Source organism: Vicugna pacos, chromosome 1 (assembly GCF_048564905.1).
Source record: "Vicugna pacos chromosome 1, VicPac4, whole genome shotgun sequence".
Lineage (NCBI taxonomy): Eukaryota > Metazoa > Chordata > Mammalia > Artiodactyla > Camelidae > Vicugna > Vicugna pacos.
The window spans coordinates 62,026,955-62,045,704 of NC_132987.1; the positions used below are offsets into that span (position 1 = coordinate 62,026,955).

Below are 18,750 nucleotides of genomic sequence, written 5' to 3' on the forward strand. Positions count from 1 at the left end.
AAGTTTAACTAATTATCCACCTTTTACCAAGCTCCCCACACATACCATTAGGACTAGATTTATATTCTTCATCTCTTTAACCTTAATCACTCCAAAAAGTCTTAAGCTTTCCAGATTACTCTTACTTATTTCCTTAACCATGTTTAACTCTGGTATATTGCTAATCTGTTTTGAACTCCCATCCCAGTTTCTCTAACTCTGCCCTTTGAAATTCCCAGTTTGTCATCAGTAAAATATCCTTTATCCTTTAACTCTTCTTTGATGGTTCATCTCACTGTTTTTCTTTCATAAAAACCTGGCGTTCCCTTGAGAACACTTTTTTTCTATACCCTCACAAAAAAGTGAATTTTTTATCTGTCATGCCCCATACACTTTGGGACCAACATATGGAATTAATGTCTTCCTTGCTTATTATTGATATTTATAGATAATTGTACCTCCTCTCTTTTAAAAATGTAGATATCATCTGACAGACAGTATATTTAATTCCCCTCCTTGTCTATAGTTATGTGCATCTTTCCTAATCACTTCTACTCAATGATTTGAACCACCTGGTATATTATCTTTTCTCTGCCTACTATTCATGTAATCATTCTTACTGATTTTCAATATCCTGGTGTGATCCATCCAAAATCTTGACTTCTCAGTTCTTTCATCTCCTTACCTCTAGGGTTTTTTTCTTTCACTTGAGTGACCTGCTTAAGTAGTTTTATTCTTATTTATTTTGAAGTGATAGATCAAATACATATTTTTTTCTTCACCTGTAAGGAATGATATTGCTTATATTCAGCAGTATAATGCCTCTATATTAAATTAGAATATGTAGGGAGTAAGTAGACAATTCTTTTAAAATACTTTGGAAATGCTGAGTCTGATAGTAGGATAGTTTCTTTGAGTATTTACTAATCAGGTAGTCAAATTTAGGATAAAAATTCTATTAATACTGGTTGTGAAATTCTGCCTCTTGGCAAAGTTTAATTTCCCACCCAAAAGGCCACTAATTTTGTAAGATTAATACCGTTACTCAGATTTAGAAATTGTTTCCCTTGTCACCCAAAGAATACCTACTCAAAAGTTTGTTTAAATGGTGTTTGAGAAGCAGGCATTTGTACAGTCAGACACTTTAGAAAAGCATAAAGATGAACATTAAACAAAAAGTAATAGTTTACAATGGTTATATAAGCTTTTAAAAAACACCAAATTGACCATACAATCCAGCAGTTGTACTCCTTGGTGTTTACCCAAATGAGTTGAATACTAATGCCCACATGAAAACCTACACCCACGTGTTTATAGCAGATTTTTTCATGATTGCCAAAACTTGGAAGCAACCAAGATGACCTTCAGTAGGTAAATGGATAAATAAGCTGTGGTACAGCCAGACAATGAAATGTTATTCAGTATTTTAAAAAATAGAAAGATCTGGAGGAACTTTAAATGAATATTACCAAGTGAAAGACACCAATCTGAAAAGGCTACATAGTGTATGCTTCCAACTATATGACATTGTGGAAAAGCAAAACTATGGAGACAGTAAAAAGATTAGTGGTTGCCAAGGGTTAGAAAAGAGGGAGGGGCAAATAGAGCACAGAGGATTTTTAGGCCAGTGACACTATTCTGTATGGTACTATAATGGTGGATACTTGACATGATAAATTTGTTCAAACCCCTAGAATATATAACACCAAGAGTGAACCCTAGTATAAGCTATGAGCTTTGGGTAATAATGATGTGTCAGTGTACAGTGGTGTTAATCAACTGTACGTTGTACAACTCAGGTGAGGAATGTTGATAATGGAGAGGCAATGCATGTGTGTGGACAGAAGGTATATGAGAACTATGTACTTTTTGCTCAGTTTTGCTGTGAACTTAAAACTGCTGTAAAAAATAAAGCCGATTAAAAGAACAACATTGATATTTTAAGGTGGATTAGATTGGCTGTAGTTCAAAGAACAAAATAAGTGAAATTTGTTATATAAGCTCTTTATAAATAAGTGTGTTGCATTCATCTTTGTAGCTTCTATATGGTGTCATGATTGTTAGACTGTCCTTTTGTCAAGGACAAATAGGTAAAAAAAATCTCACAAGCTGCAGTTTGTTATATATATATAGTTTTATATTTAACTTTTAAATAATATATTAATAATGGTGCTGAAAAGTGACTGGCCCACACACTCTGGGGTCAGGGTAGGAGATTCAGTCTGCACAACATTTTTGCCCTTTGTTTATTTCAAGCAGTGTTTGTTTTCATGAAAATTACACTCCATACAGTAATCAACTGGGTAATGATTTGTTTAATATCAGCTGCTAAACCATGAACTTTACAAGAGCAGGTAGTATAGATGTATGTTTTCTTCTCTTGTATCCCCAGAACCTAGCATGGTGAATGCACATGATGACTGTTGAATGAATGAATGTTAGTATATAACATTTATGTATATATATAATATTTTCATTTAATTTAGTGATGGCTGCAAGGAAGTTTGGAACTTCTAAATGTGATTTGGCCACTGTAAATTTCCCAAGCCATTTTTATATAGAAGTATGGCTTTAAAATTAGCAACTCTACATTATAGGATTATAAAATCATGTAATTCAAAACCCTCTGTGAAAAAATTGAGGCATAGACATTCTTAGCATATGAAGAATTTAATTTCTGTTAAAATTTGACTATCATTTTCTTTTAAAGATCTTTCACTATGTCATTCTTTGTACTTCCTGGCACTGTTATTTAAATAACATGTTCAGTCCTCCATTTTTATATCAAAATTTAGAATTTTGATAAAGGTAGAAATAGTTGTTAATACCATGTGGAGAACAGTAGCCTACAATTATCACCTTATTTAATAAACTTTAAATAAGCCAGCTGATGTGACAATTTTACAGGCACATGTGAATCAGTCAACAGAGGCTGGATCTATTTTGTGCAAGTGTAAACCAACTGGCTATGACATCTGAAAGTAGTGGTTTTAGGAGAAGCCTAAATACAACTTCTTCCGCCCCTAGATGAATTTATTTAAAAGATTTGTCCCCCTTACACCTTAACAGGAACCCTGCCTATTCATTCATTGTCCAATGAAACCCCAGTTTCATTCCCATTTCTGAACAATATTTTCAGTATTTGTGAAATCTAATCTGTGACTATTGACTCAGCCAACTCTGGAGAGTGAAGGAATTATTGTTATGACAAAATGAGACCAATTGATTGCCTTACAAAATTTTTGTTGGTCCTGAGAAAAATAATTGGGGACTATAATCTGCAATTTGAATCAAAATGTATCCCAGTCTCATTTCTCTACATTTAACTCTGACTAATCTTGGTAGAACCATCTAATGTATCAGAGAATTATAAATTTGAAAAATAATCAGTTTGAAAGTATTTTGATAGATAAAGGGAAAACAAACCAGGACGCATACCAACCTTAGGAATTAATTGCTTCAGTGATACTAAATACCATAACAGGATTTTGGAGGGGGAAAGAGAACAATATATCACTTAAATCACTTTTTCCAAACTGAAAGGCTACATACAGTATAGATCCTAAAGTCTTTCAGCTATAAGAACACAGCTTTATTATATAGACCTTTTTTGTAAAAATATTTTAAAGAATTTTGATGAAACTTGAAATTCTCATATGTATTTGTTTTTTTAATTCTCACGTTCACTTTTTTAGGGAGGAGTTACTTATTTTTATTATAGATTAAGCATTGCAACAAAATTTAATGAATTGCAGTTAGTAAAAACTAGCGTAGATGTATTGAAGTCATATTCTGTTTTCTTCATGACCTAATCAACCTTTTTTTCTTCTTAAAAATCACCTAAAGCAGGAGTCAGCACACTATAGCCTGTAGGCCAAATCCAAACTGCCACCTGTTTTTGTGAGTAAAGTTTTATTGGAACACAGCCATGCCTATTTGTGTATTGCTTATGGCTACTTTCAGGCTACTTCGGCACAATTGGGTAGTTGCAACGGAAACTACATGGCCTGTAAAGTCTGAAATATTTATTACCTAGCCCTTTTCAGAAAAAGTTTGCGAACCCTTGGTCTAAGAATTGGTGAAGTATTCTGTTTCTTTTCTGGGATTGTTGCAGTAAAATGCAGTAGCAAAAATAAAGACAAAATAAAACTCTTTTTGAACTATTTTGAAGAGAGAGTGTAGTATAGTGGTTGAGCACACCATCTTTAGAGGATGATGGCCTGGATTGAAATCTCTGTTCTATTTATTAGCTGTGTCATCTTGGACAAATTACCTAAATTCTGAGTCTCTTTCTTCCATCTGCAGAAAACATGGATGAAAATGTTATCTGCATCAAGATTTAGTGAGAATTAAATGAGAGAATCCATGTGAAGCCTTTATTATAATACCCGACATCAGTAAAGTACTTGTTGTCACCATCATCATCATTATAGTCTTTATCACCACTTTTACTACCACCGTCATTCTTAGTCCCACAAAATATTCTGGCCTTTTAAGTGAGGGATCTGGAGATAAGGAGAAGCAACCTTATTAGAGAATGATAAAAAACTATATTTTAACAAGAATATTAGTAACCTTGACTGGGTCCAGGCAGGAAAACAGAAATCACAGTAATTATTTTAAGAGGTAAAATGTAATATTGGGAGGGGGTGTTCAAAAGGAAATGGAGAACTGAAAAGGAAAAATAGGAACACCAAGGTAAAACATAGATACTAAAACAGGAAGCAGCTACCACTGGGGTGGGACCTAGAGACCAAGTTGAGGCTAGTAGAACCCAAAAGTTTGGAGGAAGGGCACCACTGGTTTTAAATATCAGCTGGCAGTGAGATTTACTTCCTAATACAGTTTGAAAAGGAAAGAGATGAAAATCTTTTGAGCAAATTTTCTTGAATAAAACATGTTTTTTCAGATAAAAAAATAGACAATTAGATATTGCTAGATAGACAACAACTTGAAACTGGCAATTTGGGGGGCATTTTTTTATTTTGAAACTTCTGTTCTAAGGTCATCAAATGGTAGAAACACCTTTAACACCTTTTGATTGGTAGTGGCTACCCAAGCACACAGAATCTTTAGCATTATCTGCTGTGTATATAGCATGAAAGGGCGGAGAGGGATGGACAGTCTATTCCCTGAGTCTCTTTTGGCAGTCACATGGTTTCATTCATCCAGCAAATATGTATTAAATACTTCCTGTGTACTAGATACTGTTCTAGGCTCTGGGCATGCAAGAGTAAGTAGAACAAGAATTCCTGCTCTTATAAGAGCTTATATTAAAGGGGGAGACGACAGATGATAAACTAATTAACTAAAATATGTAGTATGCTAGAGAAAAGGTAAAAAGAGAAGACAATAGGAAATGTGTCTATTTGTGCGTATGAGGTAGGAGCAGGGGTAGGTTTAATAGGATAACTCAGAAGGGCTTCAACTGGAGGATAATACTTGAATAAAGGTATGAAAGAAGTTACGGAATTGGGTCATGTAGATATCTGGGGCAAGAGCATTCTAGTCAGAGGAGAAGACTCTGAGGCCAGAACATATTTAGAGTATTCGGAGAACAAAAGGGAGGTCAATGTGACTGAAAGGCTAAGTGGAAGCAGAATAGTAGAAGACGACTTCAGAAAGGTGACAGGGGCCTGAATCATTTGGGACTTGTACAAGAATGAATAGACTAGGGTAAATGTGTGATTACTAGCAACCATTAAGGGCCCATTTTAGGTTAGTAATTATGACGTCCATGGTCGTACCTGTTTCTATAGCCCTATTCTGATAAAACTAAGGGGAAAGCATATTGCAGTTGGTAATTTCATACCTATTTGTTAATTATGTAACCATATCTTTAAATCCAAGTTTTAGATCTCTGTTTAATTTAAATTTTTAGTGATTGTTGTCTCATCCTTCTACCAATGCAAAGTGATCAGCTGAATGCTGATAGAATACCATCTTTTTATAATGAAGGGAAGATATACCTTAACTAAATAGCATGAATCTTGCAAGCAGAAATAAATTGAAGAACTAGACGATCTGTCTGTGTGAACTAACAAATTTGCATCCATGTTTCTATACTAGGATTATAAATCATTAGGTCTATTTTCCTATCTCCCCTTGTTGTTTTAAATTCAAAGATTTGTATTTAATCCCTTAGTGATTTGTTTAGAAATATATCTAGTTTTATTGCTGTTTGCTTCTGAGATAATTATGACATGGATGTCATATGCAGCTGGTTCAAATAACATGTTTTGGGATTTATATGGAAGGTACCTGTTTGCAGTAACTGTGGCAAAAAGGGCATTTGGATCAAATAAGAATCAGATCTAAGCAACGAAAAATACCTTTATTCTGAAGATACTGGATGCCTGTTGAGTACAGTGATTCCCAGTTTTGGTAAATCTACTGTGCTGTATTTTAGCCTTCTATAAACATGCAAAAGGCTTGCAGTTGTTTTTTTTTTCTTTCCTGGTTTCTCTTTGCCTCTTAGGTAGCTTCTTTGACATTTATTCAGAGAAACATGTCTCATTATCACATAGTATATCTTTAAACAAAGGAATTTGGATTAAGAATATTTAACCGTGCCATACAAAAACAAAATAAGGTCCTTACTAGACCAACAGTGGCATGGGGATAACTATTTTTCCTTGTTATACCTAAGATACTGATAACAAAAGATTTGCTAATTCATGTATTTAACTTTCCCTAAATATGTTATAAATTTATTTAGACCTTGTTGAATCTTTATGTATGCTCTTAGCTCAGTTTGCCCAATTCATGTAACATATTAATGTAAAATATAAACAGTTATTAATTGCATGTTAGTATGGTATCAGTTATCTTTTTTCAGTTGCATTTTATTCTATGATAATCTTTTTAATAAATAAGAAAATAAATGAGAAAAAGTTTTAAAGTGTGTTCAGAAAGCCTTGCAAATCTTTTATGAGTGGGTCTAGAATGATGTGTAAAAGATAAATTTTTGTGGTCATGTGTATGTTATTCTTAATAGTCCTTCTTCCTGACTTCCCATCAGTCACCAGAAATACCAATTCTGCATTCAAAATTTATCTTTATTTGACTACTCATGTCCATTTTCCTCGTCACCATCATTTGGTTAAAGCCACTGATGACCTCTCAGCTGGATTATCATAGCAGCCCTCCTAATTGTCCCTTTTGTCTCTTCCTATATCAGTCAGGATTCATATGCACATATAAAGACCACTTTAGTTATTTTAAGCAGAAAAGAATTTAGTAAAGGTTAAGTGAATTCAATATATATATATCTTCCCATTTATTGAATGCGTGGGTGTGAAAGAGGGTGGTACATGGTCATAACTGTAGATATGCAGTACACATTAAGCATGTGGCTATACCTACTGAGACTTCAGACCTCTTTTTATGAAAATCTGTTTTAAAAGCTGATTTTATAATTTTAAGATCTTACATTAAATTTAAAATGTAAAGTTGTGAGTAAATAACAGAATTTCTAAAATAAATCAGTTAAAACATTTTCCAGAAAGCTGTCAATTTGATATTGGTATTTAAAAAGTGCTTTTAAAAATGTACAATCCAATTATATTACAGGAATTTACAATTTTCTGCAGTGTTCTTTGAGACAGTGTTAATATTATAGCCTCTGTTGTCATGGAAACAAGTCTCTGAAGGCAGCCTCAGAGGCTAATGATTCCATGGTGTTGCTATGGATAGAAACAGCTGAGACTGTTGTTAGTCACATGGTCAAGATTTTTTAAAAAAACAACAAAACTCTCTGGAGCTGATCTGAGTGATACAAATGGAGCAGGAAAAGGATGATGCCATAATAGTCATACTGTCTAATAAAATATGTATACAAGATTTTTCGAGTTTAAAATGCTTATGCTGAATTCTTCTTTTCTGTAATAACCCCAAATGTAATGCTTACTGTGCATTGCTGTCTCATTATTTGTATTAGAGTCTAAAGTTTGACATTTTCCAATTTAGAATCATTTTGTACAGCTACCCAGAATTCTCCCATGCTCTCAGTCCTGAGCTCATAATATCCTCTTGTCTCTTCATTTTACTCTGTTATTAGATCTAATGTCTGTGCTATTCCTCATCACTCAACCTTCATTTGATTATATATTATTTGTTTAGGGTGTTATTTTTTTATATGAATTAAATGAGTTATTTTGTTGTTCTGTAATACTTTGTTACCTAAACTGGTTCTTGAAATTGTGTGTGTTGATATATGTATGTGTTTTTGAAGACCTTCTCAGCAGTGTTTGCCTTTGTTAGGGAAGAGGCAGAAGCATATGTTCTTTTTCAGAGTACTTGCTCAGTGCCATACAGAGTGGGGTAGATTGAGATGGTGTACTTTTTTTTTTTTTTCAGGATTTTTCAAAAAATGGCATTCACATCCTCTAAAGGATCCTGTTGAAAGGAGATTTAGAGTAGGCTCAGAGCCAGTGTTACAGTGAGGTTTAAATGTAATATTAAAGAATTTATAGTCTATCATAAAGGGTTTTGGAGAGCAGCTGCCTAATGGAGGAAATTTTTGTGCTTGGCCTTGAAATTTGACATAAGCATATAGCTTTGCCTTTTTTATGTTAAAGTGGATTGTTAGTTAGCTAATATCTGACACTCTTAAAAAGGCATAAGAAAACTTTTATAGATGATAGGTATGTCTGTTACTTTTGATGTTTCTTGAATGAGTTATTAATATGATAGTTGCCAAATAACAATTTTGTAGCCTCATCATTCCTTCTACATTTTAATTGGTATTCTACTATAAGAAATGCTTTCTCTTCCCTCTATGATTGTAATTATTTATATATCAGTATGAATTTTTGGAGTCCTGTTTTTATTCAGTGGAATTTTATGCCATCATTATCATTATTTATTTTGAGTCTCAAGTTATTCCCAGTTTGACTGATAAGAGCCCTTCAAGCTGACTTCTGTGTCCTTTGTAATGCCCTCATTATTCTTTGAGCATTTCTTTATTTTCTGACACAGCAGAATGTTCCAGGCTCATACTGCACTTGCTAGGCTCTAGCACTGAAATCAGCCATTTCTGCAAAGATTCCTCTTTTGTTTTTGTTTTTGTTTGTTTGTTTGTTTTTAAGTTAGAGACTGGATATTTAGAAACCATGATCCAAGTGCTAGGTATTTTCATGCTATTGAGGTGTTAGTCCTCCCAGGTCTTCTCTGTGGGCACAGCTAGGGTATGGTATATATGTACATGTACACACACATTTATTTCTGTGTTTATATACTTTGAAAACCATGCAGTCATACCAGTACCACCAAATCTAGTCTAAATTATTATATTATTGACCATATTTCCTGTTTTATATATTGCATTCCTCATGACTTAAATAACTGGAGGTTTATACCTCTTAATTCCCTTCACCTGCTTCATCCACCTGCCCCATTTTGGCATCCACCCATTTGTTCTCTTTGTCTATAAGTCTGTTTTTCGTTTTGTTTGTTTTGTTTTAAAGGTTCCAGATGTAAGTGAGATCATGTGGTATTTGTCTTTCTCTGACTTACTTCACTTAGTATAAACTCTTTTAAAACTTTTTCTCATACGTTGTCATAAATTAGGAGTCAGAACCTCTGGCTTTTTCAGGCGTTTTTAAAAAGTCATAAGTATTCCACTGAAAGTTGGTTGACATTTAAATTATTTGTTTTAGCCTTATAATCTGGAATTCAGTTTTTTTTTTATAGGAACAATATATAAACGGTGACAGGAGCCCCAAGTAAGACCCACAAAGGCTTCATTCCTAATGTCCTTTTTAAAAATTGTGGTAAAATATACGTAACATAAAATTTTTACTATTTTAACAATTTTTAACTATATAATTAATTCAGTATTGTTAACTACATTCACAGCCATCACCACTGTCCATCTCCATAACTTTTTCCGTCATCTCAAACGAGGAACTGGTTTAGACTGGGACATTAAAAAGAGATGAAGGAATCAGAATCTAATGACTTAAAATCTTTCTACAAGATACAAGAAATCCAGGTAGCAATAGTCCAGCCAATCTTTTCCTGATTCCTCACAGTTTACTTTATATGAGCTTAACTCAGTTGTAAAATGAAGGGTTAAACTTGATCTCTAGCTTCTTCAATTCTAATGGTCTTATAAAATCATAGAAATTTGTTATCATCTTTTAGAATAATTTGGAATGCATTTTTAGTTTATTTTCTAGAGCATAAGATGGTAAAAGATCATACTAATTGTTTTTCTCTTAATGTGAATAGATCTCCCATCCCTCACCCTGCATTGTAGCATCACTGTGTGTATTCATTGTTGACGGTTGGAAAAGTAGAATTTGTAATATAGAGGCAGGGGAGAAAAGCTACTCATAATCCTTCCCCTAGAAATTAACTTTTCAAACATTTTTTCCATTTTTAAAATAAAAGTTTTATCTTCCCTTTTTTATTTAATGTCGTGTCATGTCATAGGCAGTATCTCATATGACTTACAGGCTGTTCTTATAGATGATTGTTTATTGATGCATAGTATTTAATCTTATAAAATTACCATTATTTGTCTAACTTTATATTTAAGATATTCTGCATTTCCCCAACTATAAACAATGCTCAAGAGAACACTGAATATTAAAACATTTGATTTTTTTTATTTATTCCCTTAGGATAGATTTCTAGAATTACTAAGTCAGAGTTCAAACATTTTTAAAGTTATAGATAATTAGTTAAATAGCTTTTCATAAAGTTTGTATGAATTTATAGATCCAACAGCAGTCTGAGAGGACCTGTTTCTGTGCATTAGATTTTTTTGAGTTTTTTTTTATTATGATAAAATATATATAACAAAATTTACTATTTTAACCAGCTTTAACTGCACAATTCTGTGGTATTAATTATATTCCCAGTGTTGTACAACCATTACCACTATTTCCAAAACCTTTTCATTACTAAAACTTACTTTGTAACCATTATGCAGGAAACTCCCTATACTCCTCTCTCCCTGAACCCTGATAACTTCTAATCTACTTTCTATGAATTTACCTATTCTAAATATTTTGTGTAAGTGTAATCACATGATATTGACCTTTTGTGTGTGGTTAATTTCACTTAGCATAATGTCTTCAAGATTTATCCATGTTGTAGCATGTATCAGAACTTCACCCCTTTTTATGACTGAATTAATATTCATTATATGCATATACCACATTTTATTTATTTCTTCATCTGTTAATGGACACTTGGGTTGTTTCCACCTTTTGGCTGTTATGAATAATGCATCACTGAACACTGGTGTAGTATATCCAAGTCCCTCTTTTCAGTTCTTTTGAGTATTTACCTAGGAGTAGAATGGTAAGAGTCATATGGTAATCCTAGGGTTAGTTTTTTGAGGAACTGCCAAACCAAACTGTTTCCCACAGCGGCGGCACCATTTTCCATTCCCACCAGCAGTTTTTGAGGATTCCAGTTTCTGCACATCCATGTCAGCGCTTGTTATTTTCTGGGTTTGTTTTCACTTTTTAAAATTACATCCCCCTAGTAGGTATGAAGTGATATGTCATTTGAACTTTGATTTACATTTCCCTAATGAATAATGTTGAGTATATTTTCATGTGCATATTAGTCATTTGTGTATCTACACTTTGGAGGAGTGTCTATTCAAGTCCTTTGCCCATTTTTAAATTGTCTTTTTGTGATGAGTTGTAGGAGTTCTTTATATAGTCTACATATTAAACCATCATCAGATGTATGATTTGCAAGATTTTCTCCCATTCTATAGATTATCTTTTCCTTTTCTTGATAAAATCTTTTGTGTACCAAATAGCATTAACTCTGATGAAGTCTAATTGGTTTATTTATTGCTTTTTGCCACTTATGCTTTTGATACCATATTTAAGAATCCATTCTCAAATCCAAGGTCTTGAGGGTTTACCTCTATGTTTTCTTCTAAAAGCTGATGGTTTTAGGACTTATATTTAGGCCATATTTCTTCTAAAAGCTGATGGTTTTAGGGCATATATTTAGGCCTATATTTTATATAGGATGTGAGGTAGTGATTTAACTTCATTCTTTTGGATGTGGATATCCAATAGTCCCAGCACCACTACTGAAGAGACTATACATTTTTGATTTGATTTGCAACAGAAAGTCAACATTGTAATTTTATTTTGTGTTTCTTTTATTGATGAGGAAAAGCATAGTTTCAAGTTTAGCAATTTGTTCTTCCTGTTGTCTCTCTCAAAGTACATTGTCCTCTTACTGATTTGATTTTAATTTTTTTTTATTTATGTAGGATGTCATTGGTATAGCAAATATTTATGAATTAATACAGTTTATAGGGATTGGGACTTGTTACAAAACATCTTTTCTATGTTCCAGCTACATTTTTCTAAAAATAATTTAATTAAGCCAGGTAGAGTAATTGAGTACAAATATCAAAACTTCTTAGTTTAAATTATGTCACTAGTGTTCCCACTTCCTTTTTTGTTTTTTCCGGAAATTGCCACATAATAGGTAATCAGTGAATGTAAATTGAATTAATGACTTTACAGGCAGATGTAAGGCAGATTATTACACTTCTTGATAGTAGGGGTTAATGGCATAGATTGTTTAAAATGATATAAATTTAGTCCTTTGAATATTTTGTCTGTGGATCTGTAAGCCTCAATTGCCTGCCTCATGGGCAATAAAATTACTTTTGATTCTTTGAATGCAAAGAAGAAAATAGTCAGATATATCCTGAATGCTAGGAAGATACTTTTGTAGTCTATGAAGTGAATGTCTTGTCTCCCAGTGGAGGAATATTGTTAAGTCATTATATTTTATTATGTTTGTTTAAACATCTAAAGAGTAGTCATTCATTTTAATTACATAATCATTAAAATTATTATTGGTGGTATAATTATTTCTAAAATAATTTCTGGGGAGCATTTTCTCATTGAAATTTAAGTAATATTTTACCTGCTTCAGTTATTTCTGGAAACTATAACTTATCTTTATGACAAAACTTTGTTGCATGTTTCCCTTTTATTTGGTATTTTTCCTGATTTTTTGTCGTTGATGATTTTTAGCCAACAGAAGCTGTACCTCCCTCTTCTCCCACTGTCCCTGTGATCCCTGTCCTGCCAGTCCCTGCTGAGAGTACTGTCATCCTACCCACCATACCACAGGTTTTTATTAGTTTCCTTTTCTTTATAAAATTTTTGTTTGTTTTTAATGTTTCATTTGTATTCTTTTCAGATTGTTTTACCTGTTTCTTTGTTAGATTTGGTAATTCACTTTGAGCTTCAAATGGTATTTGTAGGCAATGAAATATCTAGAATTTAATATAAAATGGGTTTAATATTTGCCATTTTATTAGGTTGTCTATGAAGTAAGACACATTCTAAACTTCATAACATTGATCCTTCTTAAATTTAATATCATGCTTTTTGTACTTGTAAATCTGTACAAAACCGTTTTTAAATATTTTGCTTTGGGGAATTTTGTTTATTTTCTAAAGATCATAAGAATTCTTGTCCTCCTGATCTTGTATTGGATGTATCATTTTATATATAGCATTTTATTTTCCAGTGTATATTTATCTTCTTTTGAAATATTCATCTTTCTGTCATTTGGTAGGATAACATACTTTACATTTATTATTTAAAAGTAATAGCTGATATATATATATATATATATATATATATATATATAAAATATATGGGAACTCTTTGTGGTATCTTTGTAACTTTTCTATAAATGTAAAACTATTCTAATATCATAAGTTTATTTTTTAAAAGTTAACATATAACAGTCAAAAAATAAAATGAAATAATAGCCAAATGTCAGAGAATCTGAGCATTTTTAGTTTTCAGAGCTCTAGTAGTCCCAAGGAATGGCTTGTTAAGACATGAATTACCCTACCAACAGAATTATCCAAAGTTAAAATAATGGTAGTATTATTAAGTATAATAATAATGATCTTTGGTGTGAAAGATCTCAATCTCATTTAAAGTGTAAATAAATACATCTTTAGATATTTTTACTGTTACTGATCTGTAGCATAAAATCTAGTAAAAATGGTGTGTTTACTGTATAAAGGCAGTGTCAAAATTAGTCCTCTTGGGGGAAATACGGAGTATCAGCTGTTATTATTCACAACTCAGTGCCCTTCCCCTCTCCTTAAAAGTGAAAATCGGTAGGAACATTATACAAACTAGGATTCTAGGGGAAATATAAGGTATTACTAAGACTTTAATCTGTGTTATGTTACTACCTCCATATAGTCTTTGACCCTTTATAAAAATCATTAAAAGTTGAATCATTGTAAAACTACCAAGAGTTAAATAGGTGAGTCCAGATGGATATTTTCTTTATATTGCAGAGAAGAAATTGAATTTATAAATAAAATATAATTCTAAATAAGTAGCCAAAGGGTTATTGTAATATTGTAATAAGGTAACATCTTTCCAAGTAACTAGGATTTTTTTTTAAGTAGTTTCAAGTAACTAATTTTTTTTAAGTAGGAGATTTGAAAGTTTATTTTACTCTTGTCACTTTAACTTGTCTTTTGATGTTAAAATACTTTTCTGGAATCATTGGAAATTTTGTAGTAGTTTCTATTCTTATATTCATTAGGGAACCAATTTTTTCCTGTTTAAAGTTCTCTGACTTACTTACGCCAAGTGTCTCTAACTTAGCATCACACTACACTTGGAAATTGTTGAGACATTGCATAGCCTTGTAGTTATAAATAAAGAACTTAGAGTCAGATTGATCTGGTTTGGAATTCCCATCCTACCACTTTCTAGCTGTGTAACCAAGCAGTTTACTTAGCCATGCTAATCTTCTCTCTTTACTTATCTGTAACACTGAAGATGATAATAGTACTTACTTGAGATATTTCATAGTGACTGAAAGAATAATAATGTATGTGCAGCTGGCACACGATCTTGGTTATTCGTATTATTAGTGTTATTTCACATTTCCTTACGATAGTAAACCAAGGAACAAGTTTAAAAAACAAACGAGGATTTGTGAACAAGAGCCTTATTTATACTACCTAGCCTCATTTTAGGTTTTAAATATATTTATAAGTCCATGTAGAGTAGTTTAATAATTTATGTTGTTTTATATGAGAAGCTTGTGTTGAGTGTACCTCATTTTCCAGAGTAAGTATGTGCCTGATTGAGTGTAACATGTACATTATAAAATTAATAGAAGTGATTTAAAAATTTGTCTCAAAATAAATTTTGAAATCCACACCTAGTATATAACCTGATTTTAACTTAATACATAGGTATAATTTTTCTTCTAAATATCTACTAATTTTTTTTCCTGAAGATTTACATTTTAGATGAGTCAGGATGTAATAGAAATACAAATGGGAGATACAAGATATAGAGTCTAGTCCTGAATTGTGACCTAGGCAGGTTACTTAACCTCTAAGTTTTATACTCCCTTCAACTATTAAAGGGAGCGTTGGGGCAGGGAGGACTAATGCCTCCCTAATTACTTCAGAATGAATTTGAGGACAGCTAGATAGCTAAGTATATGAAAAATTTTTAAATATTATTTTTCATTACTTGTAGAACTTTAAACTTTTTAGAGTACTTTTATATTGATCTTGTCATTTATATATTTTATAGAAACCTGCAGTAGGTATTATGCTTATTATTCAGAGTGGTACAGGGCTGTTTGAATGGCTGTTTGAAGCTGCAGAAAGAGCCTGGACTTTATAGTGAGACCTGGCTTTACCACTTCCTGGATGTGTGATGGGGAAATTACTCAGTTTCTCATAGCCTCCGTTTCTCCACATAGAAACTGAGTGCATATAGGTGTATAACAGATACTAGTCCTAATGGAGATACAATCATATAATCTCTATGATACTGGCCTATTTTAATATATATGCTTATTTCCATCCCAGAGTAAATACTCTTCTCTAAAACCAGATTCTTTAGCTATCATGTAATTAAAGTATTGTTGAAAATGCTTTATAACTAATTTTATGTGTTTGTGTAAAAGTCTCTGTTCATACTCAAATAGATTCTTTGGAGGGATTGATTTTGTTCAGTTTTTCATTGTTTCAATCATGTAGTTACTGAGATAATATAACTTGTGTGTATGCAAAAGACAACTTGACAGATAGCTCCCACATGACATTAGAGTAGTTAACATTAGAGGTAGATCCACTGTAGAGCATTTTGTTGCTTCTGGACCATTCAAGTTTCACAAAACATCTGAATGTTGACTCTTAAATGATTTGATCATTAGTATAATCTAAAGCATGACTTGATACATTTTTATTTCATTGATAATCTTAAAAAAAATAGCATACTTGGGTTACTTTGGTGAGCCTTTTTTAACCATACACTAATATCTCACTGCAGTGCCCCTATTCTGTTTGTGTTTTGGGTTTTGTTTTTGTTTTTGTGTTGGTTTTGTATTATTTTCAAATCATTTCAGACTTACAGAAAGTTGCAAGAATAGTACAAAGAAATGCTATATACCTTCACATGTATCTCCCAATTGTTAACATTTTTACTTGCCACATCTGCTTTATCATTCCTCTTATATGGTTATGATTTTATTTTTTGTAAACCAGTTAAAAGGAAGTTTTACTCATTCCCCTCTTACCCGTGAATAGTAATTCTTTACAATACTAAATATTTTTCCTAAGAACAAAAATATTACCATAATATAATGAACTAAGCCAGAAAATTAACATTAATATAATACTGCAGACTTTAATTATATTTTGCCAGTTGCCCCAATAATGTTCTTTATAAGAAAAACAAAAACAGGTCCTTTGGCCAGTCCAAAACTACAGTTAATTTTCATGAGTCTGCTTTAATCTGAAGTAGCTCCATAGTCTATCTTTTATGCTTGTGCACTTTTACAGGAGAACAGGCTAGTTGTTTTATAGAATATCCTGCAATCTGTGTTTGATGCATTTTCTTAATTATATTGAGGTCATATATTTTTTTCCAGTTTTTTTTGTGGTACAATACACATAATGTAAAATTTACCACCTTAACTATTTTTAAGTTTACAGTTCAGTGGTATTAAGTGCATTCCTATTGTCATAGGAACATCATCATCATCCATCTGTAGAACTCTTTTCATCTTGGAAAATTGAAACTCTATACCCACACTAATTTCCCATTCTTCCCTCCTCCCCCCTGGCAAATGCCATTCTACTTTCTGTCTCTGATTTTAACTCAAGTACTTCATATGAGTGGAATCATAACAGTACTTGTCTTTTTGTAGCTAGTTTATTTCACTTAGCATAGTGTCCTTGAAGTTAACCCATGCTATAGTATATGTAGCATCAGAATTTCCTTTCTTTTAAAAACTAAATAATATCCCATTTTATGTATATATCAAGCATTGCTTATCCATTCATCTGTCAATGAACAACTTGGGTTGCTTCCACATTTTAGTTGTTTACACAGGTGTACAAATACCTCTTCAAGACTCTACTTTCAGTTCTTTTAAGTGTATACCTGAAAGTAGAATTACTGGGTCATATGGTAATTTTTAATTTTTAGGTTAATCATACTATTTTTCACATTGGTATATCATTGTGTATTCCCACCAACAGTACACAGTGGTTCCAGTTTCTCCACATTCCTCACCAACACTCCTTATATTCTGTTTTCATAATAGTAGCTAGCCTAATAGGTATGAGGTGGTAGCTCATTGTAGTTTTGATTTGCAGCTCACTAATGATTAGTGATGTTGAGCATCTTTTCATGTACTTACTGGCCATTTGTATATCTTCTCTGAAGAAATATCTGTTGAAGTCCTTTACCCATTTTTGAATTAAGCTGTTGGTTTTTTTGTTACTGAGTTTTAGGAGTTCTCTATATATTCTAGATATTAGTTCCTTATCAGATACATGATTTGCAAGTATTTTCTCCTGCTCTGTGGGTTGCCTTTTTACTCTGGATAGTGTGATTTCATGTGCAAAATTTTTAGCTTTCAGAAGTCCACCTTGTTTGTATTTTCTTTTGCTGCCTGTGCCTTTGGTTTTATATCCAGTGACTCATTCCCAAATGCAGTGTCATGAAGCTTTTATTTTCTTCTTAGGATTTTATAGTTTTAGATCTTTTGTTTTAGTCATGGGCGCACTTTAAATTAGTTTTTGTATGTGATGTTAAGTAGGGGTTCAGCTTCATTCTTTTGCATGTGTCTGTATGTATCCACATCCATTTTCCGAGCATCATTTGCTGAAAAGACTACCTTGTCCCCATTGAATGGTCTTAGCTCCCTTGTTGAAATAATTTGCCTGTATATGTAAGGGTTCATTTCTGCACTCTGTTCGACTCCATTGGTTTATGTCTGTGTTTATGCCAGTCCCAATCTGTTTTGATTACTGTAGCTTTGTATTAAGTTTTGAAATAAGAAAGTGTTGAGTCATGCAGCTTTGTCCTTCTTTTCAGGATTATTTTGGCTATTCAGATTCCTTGTGATTCCGTATGAATTTTAGGATGGGTTTTTCTATTTCTTCAAAAAAAATCATTGGGATTTTGATAGGGATTGGATGAAATCTGTAAATTGCTTTCAGTAGTATTGATATCTTAGCAGTATTGTCTTCCTATCTATGAATGTGGTGTGTGTTTCCATTTATTTTTGTTGTCTTCAGTTTCTCTTAGCAGTGTTATAGTTTTCATTGCATAAGTCTTTCACCTAGTTGGCTGAGTTTATTCCTAATTATTTTATTCTTTTTGATGCTGTTGTAAATGGAATTGTTTATGTAATTTTCTTTCCAGATTGTTTGTGTATAGGAATGCAACTGCTTTTTGTGTGTTGACTGTACCCTGC

General features: G+C 32.4%; 1 protein-coding gene across 20 annotated transcripts in view; it reads left to right on the forward strand.

Annotated features, from left to right (window-relative positions):
- Window positions 1-18,750, forward strand: part of DLG1 (discs large MAGUK scaffold protein 1) — a 222,848-nt gene that overhangs the window by 90,274 nt on the left and 113,824 nt on the right. For 10 of the 20 annotated variants that reach the window (XM_072963446.1, XM_072963442.1, XM_072963473.1 and 7 more), the window contains one exon: window positions 13,011-13,109. The exons of the other annotated variants lie outside the window; for them this stretch is intronic. In XM_072963446.1, coding sequence (XP_072819547.1) covers window positions 13,011-13,109 — 99 coding nt within the window. The remainder of the gene's footprint in view (window positions 1-13,010; window positions 13,110-18,750) is intronic. 20 annotated transcript variants of the gene reach the window in all.